This window comes from Amblyomma americanum, chromosome 10 (assembly GCF_052857255.1).
Source record: "Amblyomma americanum isolate KBUSLIRL-KWMA chromosome 10, ASM5285725v1, whole genome shotgun sequence".
Lineage (NCBI taxonomy): Eukaryota > Metazoa > Arthropoda > Arachnida > Ixodida > Ixodidae > Amblyomma > Amblyomma americanum.
This window is the reverse complement of record NC_135506.1, coordinates 1376074-1387737: the sequence shown is the minus strand read 5'-3', so window position 1 is coordinate 1387737 and position 11664 is coordinate 1376074. Positions and strand designations below refer to the sequence as shown.

General features: G+C 45.2%; 1 protein-coding gene across 2 annotated transcripts in view; it reads right to left on the bottom strand.

The window, feature by feature from the left end:
* The window catches only part of LOC144106577 (uncharacterized), a 216305-nt gene that overhangs the window by 122025 nt on the left and 82616 nt on the right, over positions 1-11664 (bottom strand). For both annotated transcript variants that reach the window (XM_077639422.1, XM_077639423.1), the window contains exons 39-42: positions 9473-9641; positions 7831-7884; positions 6032-6151; positions 1-124 (exon numbers count right to left, since the gene is read on the bottom strand). The exon at positions 1-124 is cut by the window's left edge and continues 70 nt beyond it. In XM_077639422.1, the coding sequence (XP_077495548.1) occupies positions 1-124; positions 6032-6151; positions 7831-7884; positions 9473-9641 (467 nt within the window). The remainder of the gene's footprint in view (positions 125-6031; positions 6152-7830; positions 7885-9472; positions 9642-11664) is intronic.

Below are 11664 nucleotides of genomic sequence, written 5' to 3'. Positions count from 1 at the left end.
GAGGTGAGCCACGCTCCGAGTGCAGCGTCTCCTTTGGTCTCGATGCCGTACAGATGGGCGCTCTTGCCGATGTCCACCTCGATGAACTCCTTCTCGGTGCTCGGCTTCGGCGCCCACGAACCGGCTGCGACAAGAGAATCCAGTGGCCACACGAGCTCAGCCAAGAGCCCACAGTGCGCCCAATCTTCAAAGGTGTTCGCGCCTATTGATAGATAATCGCATTCTAAAGACTAGATATGTGGGGCGATAGCAGAGCGCGATACCCTGATCCGCTTCTGCGGAGCGCCGCAGCGCATTCGCGGATCTTCCTGAGGTGCTGGAAGGCGCCGGCAAGCTGCGCGCATTCCTGCCGCGTCGGGATCAATCAGCGCGGATCGCTGTAGAGGAAAGCGTACCGCGCTATGCTAAAACTCCCCAATAACGGTGCTTTCGTAACCTAGGGAAAGCCGAAGATAAAACCACCCATTAATTTTGCAACCGTTTTTCTTGATAGATTTTTGTCACAATAGTTACGTCTTTTGCCTCCGGAAAGGCATCGGCGCATCCAGAAAAGGCCAGAGAATCGATTTTTACTAAAAACAAAATCTGGATGCGGCTGTGCTCAGTGTCCCCCAAAGAAAACTGATCCTTTATTATAGCGTTGTTTGAACAGCGAAAGGGACAAACTTCCAGAGAAAACGTCCGGCGTTTCTTTTTTTCTGTTCTGTGCTTGGAGCTCTTTGATTGGCGCAGTCAAACAAGAGCGCAGTCGAATGACTCGAGGCGCCACAAAGTGTGTGCTTTCAGAGCCTGTGAAGTGCCGTCAGCCGGTACCCATTTTGGCTCCCGCCTTCTGACGTGGTGCCATTCTATGAAAACGGGGCCACGATGTAAGCTGCGTTAGTCGACGACATATTACACTTCAAGGATGTCACAGAAGCAGGATTCATTAAAGCTGTGGTTTGTAAAGAAAGATAACAGCGTCGATGTCAAATTTCCGCAGCGACTCTCCACGTGCCTTTATGCTCTGCGACAATCGAGTTCAGTCGCCCTGCTGTCAACAACTTGCTGCTGGCCGAGCGGCATGAAACAAGATGCCCAGTGGCTGGGAACAGAACGCGTTCGGAAGAAAGCGTAAAGCGGAGAAACCACGAAAAGCGGGAAAAATATTGACGACTTGTTCTTCATGAAATGGAATCCAAGAGGGGAAGACTTGATCAATTCCATTGGTTAAAGAACAAAGAAACGAATATCAACGGGGGTTGTGAGGCAAATGCCTCCTGCACGCAAACAATCTGACCTTAGAGAATAAAAATAAGGTTCCCCAATACGTAGGTCTCTCACTTATACTTTAGGGTACTGCGACTTACTCCAAACGGCTGGTGTGATTTCCTCAAGTCATTAATAATAATAATAATAATTGGTTTTGGGGGAAAGGAAATGGCGCAGTATCTGTCTCATATATCGTTGGACACCTGAACCGCGCCATAAGGGAAGGGATAAAGAAGGGAGTGAAAGAAGAAAGGATAATGGGTTCCGTAGTGGAGGGCTCCGGAATAATTTCGACCACCAGGGGATCTTTAACGTGCACTGACATCGCACAGCACACGGGCGCCTTAGCGTTTTTCCTCCATAAAGACGCAGCCGCCGCGGTCGGGTTCGAACCCGGGAACTCCGGATCAGTAGTCGAGCGCCCTAACCACTGAGCCACCGCGGCGGGGCGCCTCAAGTCATTGCTGTTATGCTATAGAGGAGACGCAGGTGTTCTGTAAATAATAAATAAAGAAATAAATAAATAGTCGGATGACGCAGGACAGACGGCAGCGTAGCACGAGGGCCGTCTTCTTGTACGCAGAGTTTGTAGAGGGTTTTTTGGTGAGCTCGGTTCCTTCCGAAAATATTAACCTCGTGACCTTATACGAATGTTTTACTGGTAACACCCGCAGTTTACCGCTTCTTCCTTTCTTATTTCTCATCCACTCTCGCTTTAAGAACTGCCGTGTTGACGCATAGTTCCCTTTGTAGTTGGAAACTAAATCCATCATCTTCGTCATCAGCAACAAAGCCGGCACTGAAAACTTTGTCGCTGATGCGAAATTTGATACACCAGCCGTCTGTCCTCGTAACGCTGCGTCTGACGACAACTGCGGCTTGTATGTCTAGGCGAAGCATGGCCGATGTTTGGGCCACTTGGTGCAGATTCGTAATAGGGAAAAACAGTGAAAACGCGGGAGGCAGAGAAGGAAAAGCAAGAGGCCACACGCATGATGTGTGCTCCTCTTTGTTTGACGCAACATACCCAATAATTCGGAACATAAGCATTTCTGAACGGGAAAGATTTTACAAACGAAAGTTTCTCATATATTTTGAGGTTTCACGATAACAATCAATACATCCGCACATCATTTGTTGGCAGGCTTGCATTTTTTAACGCTTTTGCTATCGTCAACAGCGTTCCCCATTGAATTATTCCAGTCTTAACTGCTCGATGTGAGCGACGGAAAACCTTTAAAAGAAAGATTCTGCTACAGTACTTTACAATTTTCAAAATGAAAAATGTTTGTGCTGGACACGAGTACGTGGATGGACGTGTCTGAAATACACAGTGGCACTGAGCAAGGATAACCGATGGCTAATGTAGGGATGGTAGGCAACTACACTCTTGATATGCTCGGTGGCGTACAGCCCTATGACGCAGTTAAGAGCGGATTTCTTATTACTGACCAAAACAAAAAAAAAATCATTCACAGCCTGTCACTGCTGTGAAATGATGCTGCTGCAAGGACCTGGTGACAACATTGGACACAAGAGCACAATTACGGCAAGAATTATTAAGCACATATACAAATTTAGGTTTCTTACATCTGTTTCTGAATAGCTAAGCGAAATTCGTGAAAGAAAAGGTGAACTGCCTTGTCAAATATGTTTGGCGCCGTAAGTTAAATTGCAGTCGTTAATTTCTGACGCGAAATCGTTTATTGAGTAGATCGCAGCGCTTAGGTGGAGACCGGCGAGCCGCAGTCAAATTATCTGACACGATAGACGAAGAGAAAGTGTAGCCAAGAACCAGCGAAGGGAAGGTAATGACGACTTTTTTCTGGTTCACTGTGTACATGAGAGGTGGCTGCGAGAAAGCGGAGCACGATGATAAGGAAACCAGTGGTGTCGGCCGTCATCTCTAATTCTACACAGTAGCTTCTTATTGTAACGATGCCCCACGCGAAAAAAGAGAACAATTTCGTACATAACAAATAACTTTCCTTTATAGCTTTTTGTTAACGGTGCCTCCAAAAACTTTTTTTTCGGGAATCTAGCTGCATTATAACAAAGTCACTCTCAGGTCTTTTCATTAAGTAAAATCATTTCACTGTTATTTCTTAAAAACAAATAAACCAATAAAAAACCTTAAATATTGTTCCATCAGAGCTGGTACCTAACCGAGCAGCCAAGGGGCATTGGCCGATCAGAAACGCATGCTACGTTTAAGACACGCGAAGAATTTTATCTATCGAATGCTTCTTTTCTTCCGCCGCGTGTTCTTTCGCCATCGATTCGCATAAACCAAAAAATGCGTCGTAGACCTGGGGGCTGCAATTTGAAAAAGCTCTCACCCCTGAGCAGCAAACTTTTCCGACAAAGCAAACAAGCTGGACTGAAGAATTACGTAAGGTCTCTCGGAATTCATCATCGCGGCTACTTTGTAGTTTTTCAGGCTACTTGTCTAAGCTTACGCATTTTCCAACCTGACAGAATGTTTCATCTCCTGGAAAGCAACATTTTCTTACGTTTACTTGGCTGATGTTGCTGCGGTCGATTTGCAAACGCATCGAAAGGGCAGGAGAGACGTGGACAGGTCATGCGTGCGTTTGGCGCCACAAATATAAATAAGTAAAACCTGCGAGGAAATTTCAAGTGGTGAACCCCTGCAGACATTCAGTCTTTGGAGCGCGCGAATCCTTTTCCACCTTTAGTGTCCTCCTTCCTCCCATGCCACGCGGCTCTGTGCCTATTTCAGCAAATAAAATGGGCGGCTCGCCACACAGCCTGTCCGCACGCGTCTTGTTGAAGAAGAAACTCTCGAGAGAACGCGCAAAACCTACGAAACTTTCCCAACCAAACTACATTTTGCAAAAACGTATGCGGTTTTACGCAAGCCCTAGAGCTAGCGCCTGTTAAGACTCGCAGAGTTAGTATGCCGGTTAAGCTACGCTCGGCAGCTCTATGATATAGTTAAGCAAACTGAATTGCTTCTCGTAAACTGCCTAGGGTTAGGTGTTTTACCTTGAGTTACTGCGTCGTTATTACCGAAGGTGAAATTGACCGCAACGGTTACCTACCTCTCGATCCGAAGTCCCACGTCTGGAGGCCTACCATCTGAGGAACGAAATGCTGCGCATTGCAACCTTTTTTATTCCCCCGACACACAGACACACACGCAAAAACAGCTGTTAAACACAATTTATTCTCTTCGCGAACATGCACCGAACTCTATATTTCGAACTAGTTTCATAAAAGCAAAAAAGAACAAATTTAGAACAAACAAATGAATATCAACGGGGGTTGTGAGGCGAATGCCTCCTGCACGCACACAATCTGACCTTAGAGAATAAAAATAAGGTTTCCCAATACGTAGGTCTCTCACTTCTATTTTAGGGCACTGCGACTTACTCCAAACGGCTGGTGTGATTTCCTCAAGTCATTGCTGTTCTGCTCTCAAAATTGATTATTGCGGGTCCTGAAAAACTGCTTGTTGCTTTAAGTTTGTTTTCTTCGCGATACTCAGCACAGGAGGGTGAAGTGGACTACCGAAAAGCTGTTATGTCATCTTTTCGTTCTAGACTGCCCCTCCATAGAATGATGCGTTAATGTTTGCATTATTATGCTCTAATTTTGAATTAACGTAATTTAATGACCACTGATCGTAGTCACCGTAGTGACTGCTGATCCGGATCATAAGAGGGAAACAAATAGAAGAACAAGAATAGGGTGCAGCGCATACGGCAGGTTCTGTCAGATCATGAATAGCAGGTTACCAATATCCCTCAGGAAGAAAGTGTACAACAGTTATATCTTACCAGTACTCGTCTGTGCGGCAGAAATGTGGAGGCTAACGAAAACATCCTAGTCGAAATCAAGAGGAAGAAATGTGCTTGGGCAGGGCATGTAATGCGAAGGCAAGATAACCGCTGGTCCTCAAGGGTAACGGAGCGGATTCCAAGGGAAGGCAAGCGTAGGAGGGGGCGGCAGAAGTTTAGGTAGGTGGATGAGATTAAGAAGTTTGCGGGCATACGGTGAGCGCAGTTGGCAAAGGACAGGACTAATTGAAGATGCATGGGAAAGGCCTTTGCCTTGCAGTGGGCGTAGTCAGAATGATGACAGTGATTGTGAATTCGGTACTCAAAAATTGAAGGACACTTAATCTTCGCTTTTAAGAGTGGAACGCGGTAGCGCGTTGCAGCGCTGCCAAGGGAGTCCCCGGAACGGTGCCTTGCCCTTTGGAAACCCATTTCAATGCATTTCTCATTTCTTTTCAATTGTTTCAATCAATTAATTGGTCAATTTTACACTTTATATTTTCTTAATTATCATCAAGCATTGGCTTTTCATTCTGAGCATTTTGACACCTTTGAACTCTTTTTTTCTAATTTTTTTATGTTTGCATTGCTAACCAATTAATCACAACGATTTCATTAACTCGTCATCACCTGTCACACACCAATCATTCGTCAATCCCTATAATCACAAATTACCATCATAGGATTTTTTTTTTACGCAGCCCCGATTATTTCCGACACACGGTGCCGACTGCTACGACGCCGACGGCTTTTCGACCGAACGAGCTGTATACGCTGTGGCGTTAAATATGATTGTTCCCTCGTTTTTTGTTTCCCTTTCTGCCCAGTCTTCTGCGATGCAGGCACCTGTTTGCCCCCTCTGGGGCCAGATGTCAGACTCGTTATTTCCGTTTTTTTCTTTTAAATTTCTTAGAGGCTGAACGTTGTGTTCGAATATCCAAGAAGCAGAAGAAGAACAGCGCCTTTTGTATACTTACGACTGCGCATGCGTGCCGCTTGTGGTCCGCTCTGCTCATCTTGGCTGCTACTCGCCTTCAGACTTGAGTCACCCAATGGCTCCGGGCCGTCGATAACTCGCACGAAAGAACTGCACGAAGCTGGGGCACAAAGAAAAAGTTGGAGAGTTATCGTTACGAGCTCATTCAGTAGCCTTAAGTCTCGACTAACGCTTCGTCGATATCGATGCCAATGAGCCGCTATCGTCAGAAGAAGAGCTCTGCCCTTCGCTAGCTTTTGTGGCGGCCCCGTACACACTCCGTAAGTCACAAGAACACATTAACACGTTATTTGAGCGAACTGACTGCTATAAATTTTCTTTTTTTTTTCACGTACGAAATTTGATTGGAATAGTTTTGCAGCTTTTTCAAAGTTTTATTGCCACTGAATAGTGATTTTTCTCTCACCTCTGTTTGTTTATTGTGTTTTGCATTCATGGTTTCTACATTTACTGTATTGTGTCCTGCTTGGACGTCGTTGTGGTCTGCAGTAGGAGCTAAATAAAAAAAAATGCATTCCTGCGCTCTCGCCATGCCCTGATCCTTGTTCGTCAGCGACGCCGCTGGATGGTTCCCCGGTAAGCCCCTTTCGGTCTCGCACTCGGCTCTCGCCACACTTCAGCTAATCAACCTCCCGGTGGTTGCCCCGAAAACCACGCTCCGGTTAGGCACTCCGTCCTTCTCAGCACTCCCTCCTCCTCTTTTCTTTCGCGGCAACCACACTCAACGGAAGGTACCTGTCGCTGTAAAAAGCCGCAACTGAGCGCTCTTAGAGCCGCGCGAACAGGTCAGCTTCACTGGCCACTGCACGGGGGCACTATGCTATCACCGCAGCAGATCACGTTTCATGTTATGTTGTTGTTGTTGTTACCCTCAAGAGGATAATGGCGCATACCCACTGCGGGGGACTGGCTAAGACAGAGGCGGCGTGTTAAGCTGCAACACAGTCTCGCGCTGTGCATTGCACGTCGTCGTCTTCATCAACTAATACTACCAATGAACTAATATCGTTGCCAGATGTGCCGACGTCCCAGCAAAGCAAAACCATGAGCCAACCAGGATGAACGCATGCTTTCGCACGTCTTCTCGGCTTGAGTACGTTAAAACCCTGCCACTTTCTTCGTTCTTTTCCTCCTCAGCCATGTAATGCATACGATTATATTATATGAATAACAGCTCACAAGGAGGCAGAGGAACTTTTCCAAAGATTTGAAAGCAAAAAACAACTATATTTCAATGCTTATAAACTCATTTTGCAGTTCTTTTGGTGCAAGAATATTGAGGAAAATTTCTGATGTAGATTGATTGGTGGCCATTACTTTGGTGAGTGGAAGCGAATGTCTAGTACTATTTAATTTAGGTCTCCTCATTTGTTATTCACTGTCTTATTTCTTTTTTATAATTATAGTTCTCTTTCTCACGTTTTCTATTGGTACTCCTATTTTCATGCAATCTTTCTGCGCGCCTACATATTCGCGGCAAGGGAAGGAAGTTTAGCAATATTTTAAGTAGAATTCGCTGCTCATTCACGTATCTGCAGTAGACTACGCGGTCAAGGCACAGAGTCTCTGTAATTGCACGCGCTTCTTTCCACCACCACATCTTATCTTTAGACAATTTTTCGAGCTTTCTGGAACACCTATTTACTGTCACCTAGTGAAAACAAAGACGACCGCATCTGCTTTAAATAATTTGATCTCCAATAACCACGAAAAAAAAACTAATTTATGCGGATTAAAAAATGCAGCGGGAGAAGGATGAAAAGGTAGTCATATGCTCACGATGCGGTGTCGGCTTCGGCGTCACGACGACAATCTCTGTAGTGACTGGCTCCTCTGCAAAAGGAAAGAATAGATAAGTTTGGCCGTAGACTTCCTCGGCGTTTTACACTTCAGATCGTGAAATCATTCCGCGAACAGGACTTTACAGCACTGATTTTCCTTAGTGGTGCACATTACGCAAAAGCACGAAACTATCAGCGCAGCTGAAGGCACACTGGGCTGATGTGCGCTTTGGTGCGTAAGGTGGCTTTGGAGGGAAAACGCTTTTAGAGCTGTCAATGCAACGTTAGTCAATGTGATAGGCGCGTGTTAAGCGTACAGCGGGTCAAATCTTTAGCTGACGTGCGTGACGGCCGCGTTTTGTGCGCTCCTGCAGCTTATGGCGGAGCAAACTTGCGAAATTATCGAATCTAAGCTCAGGTTCACTAAGCCCGTGCTTCATATTGATCACCCGCAAGTTTGCTTCGTCGCAAAGCGCAGGAGTGCTGAAAGAGCGGCCGTAGCGCACGCCAGCTAAAGATTTGACCCGCTGTACATTCTGTTACCAAATCACGAGAAGATAGGAGGAAATAAAAGCATCCTTCAGGTGCACACCGCTTCCTGCGCTAAAGCAATAATAGATTTTTACTTCCAGGACGAAATAATTAACTCAAACTCAAAGTAATGTTATACAAGTCAGGCTGTCGGCAGAATGCATTAAAAATAACCTTCTTTCCTCCCCCCCTCCTCCCAAAAAAATGACAACAAAACATGCACTCACGCCCACACACAAACGCACGCACACTCCAGCCAACAAACAAACGCCACATTGGTGCCAGAAGTTAATCGAAGAAGAGAAACCAGCGTCACGTGTGCAGTAAATCTACCAAAGGAGCTGGTGATTTTCTCTTTTCATATAATAAAGAAACGAAATAGAATCTACAGTGACTTCTAGCTTCATTGGGCCAAGCTGAATTCAAATTGGCGCTACCTGTCACTACCTTGCGCAGCCCAATAATATTTTAGCCGAAACAGCGAACAGCGCATTCTGTTTCTGATCGGGCGGAATTTAAGTATTAATTTTGGATTTATTCGCATTGCAGAGAAAGTATATGAATATATGTTTCCTGTACAGATCGCTCTTATGCTCTCCAGAGTATACGTTCAAAATAAAAAAGCAGTAGTTTCACGTTAGGTTTAATATGCAGGTAACTTTATATGATCCTTCCACTTAAACAATAAAACAACCAATATTTTAGAAAATGTTAGAAATCTCTAAATATATTCAATACAGGAAAGCAGTGGCTGCTGCTACGAGGGGTTAGCAACTGTTTTCAAGATCGGGATATCAGGAGACTGAAAATAACGGAGAGTCGACATTAGAGCATCATACGCGTGTATCCTAGCGTTATAGCAAAGCACTCAGCACAGAAAACGCACACCAAATTAAGAAAATAAATGAAGGCAATCAATGTTTAAAAGTGCTCTATTCGATAAAATTTCAAGCCAAGATTTTCAGTAGTTACTGAAAGCACAAAAAAGCAGGGAAGCTAAAACTAACAAAAGCTAGGCCCTCTTAGTTCTGTACTTGTAATATCTGATGCTTTTGTTCCTATTTTCAAGGACCCCAGCGAATGCGACAGGGCGTGAAATTGCAGCGCACCGCAGGAGCAGTAGAAGCGGATCTTGTAGTTGTCGCATCGCTGGCCGGAAGGCTGGTCCGCATCGCTGCAGGCGAATCCATTCTCCAGAGAGCACGTCAGTCCCAGCTGACCGGTCTGGCTGAAGTCAACGTCTCTCTCGTTTCTGCAATCGACTGCAGCCACGAAGCCCTGCGAATCAACCGGTATCGTTTCCTTGTTGCCCACTGCACCAGCGTTTATCTGCTTATCCATGCAGTAGTCATGTTCTCTACACATTGGCCTCAGTCTACGTTTTGTCTACATATGTGTGGGCCTCTCCTCCAGGCAAAGCGTGCGTTTCATCGGTGGTCACCTGACATCAGTCAAAGCGCAGGAAGTTATTTTTTTTCTTTGCGAGCCAGTACACCCGTCGTGAATAGCACGTAATGAATTCCTGTAGGCGTATCTTAAACCGGCGGCAGTTTTTAAACTCGCTCTCTCGGTTTCGCTGCTCGCTGCTGTTCATGACATCGCCTCTAGTTCTGTCGCCATAGCTAAGCCTTTGGTCGTGACAGGCACTTAAACAATTAGGATGACCGTAGATGAAAGAAGAATCTGGGACAGGCTTACTATAAGTGTTCTACTCGAAATGTTTTCAATTCTACCTTTTTGTTTCGCCTTTGTTCACTAATTTGAGCGCCGTCAGATTGCCCCTCTCTCCCCTCCCCCCATCGTGGAGAACAGGCCCCTAGAGCCGTTGCTGGTACAAAACAGGGAAGAATATACGGGTATTTATTTCCGCATTAGCTCAGCCCAAAATGCTGCTTTGTAGCTTTTATGGTTACCGGACAGACTCCAGCATGGCATCGGCATTGCATAACTTACCATCTCTAGTGTCAGTAACAAATGAATGGCTTGATGGTGAAATGTTTAGGGGAATCCGCCAGGATGGAGTATATGGCGGAGTGGCAGCTTCTCCACCTTGGGCGATTCCCCTGAGCATTTGACCATCACTGTTCCCATTTCGAGTTATTGATCGATTCGCTCTCGCCCTGCCATATGATAGTTCAGTTAGTAGAGCGACTGCCCCGTTGAAACGGTTGTCACGGGTTCAATTTCGGGACCAGTGCAATTTTTTTTTAACTACCAAGTTTCTGTGTACGCTGTATTACTTTCCTTTGTAGCCGAATGACTGGCTTGTGTGGGTGAATGCCAATGAATCATTATTCCCTGATTACGAATGACTTGATAATCTGTCGAGATGACTCTGTGCCAACAAACTCAACTTAAAAGCTAAAAAATCAAATAGGTAACATTTTCAGCCGTCAATAAACCAGTCACCTTAACTAACACACTCCAGTTTCAGTCTTGTTTCTTTAAGCGCGTGTAAGCGCATAAATATTTAGCTGTTTTATTCCAAGAAAATTTCCGCAGGACAACCATGCGCTGTCGTAACGAGCGAACTTCCCGATAAATCAATATTCTAAATAAATTTCGCCTCCCTCTACCAATCACCCTGATAAAGCAAATACATTTTACGAATGTGCACTCAGGTGTGCCGTACTGTTTGCTGGTGTGCTGGACGGGTTCCAAAACAAGCATGAAAAGGATGTATCGCCCACAAAAAATGACTTCGTTCCATTTACGAACTGTAGAGCTATGATTGTGTTTCAGGATACTTTAGATGAAGCCAAATACCAAATTACGCAACCCTTTACAACCAGCGACTGTCAGAATTTATGTACCGATATTGCGAAACGGATTTTACACCGTTTGTAAAAACATACATAGGCACAGACTCGCATTACGCCTTCGGAGGCACGAACTTCATAGAGCCCCGAACAAGAAGTAGGTATGCAATGCAATTAGTGGAAAATTTCCCATCTTTCGAATAGTAGCCCTGATATAGGAGGTATAAAAGATCAATAATCCTATTCGTGCACCTTAAGGAAAAGAGCGAAATCGTACTTTGTGGAGCATGTGTGACCGTTCCTTTATTATTGCCTCTGTTTTGTTGCGTTTAAAAAACCGGATGTTGTTCTCTTATGTTACGAAAGTGGTCGCTTTCATAAGGTGCTGCTCCTGGTTAATACCCAATGAATATGTATCACGTCCGCGACCTGTAACCGACTGTTTTTTAATCATGCGTGTCTGCTGGCTTGTATTGCACGTATCTACTGTGTTGCTGAAGGCCCAGTCAGGTGGTTTCGTATGTCAAGTTTTGGCTCGGTAT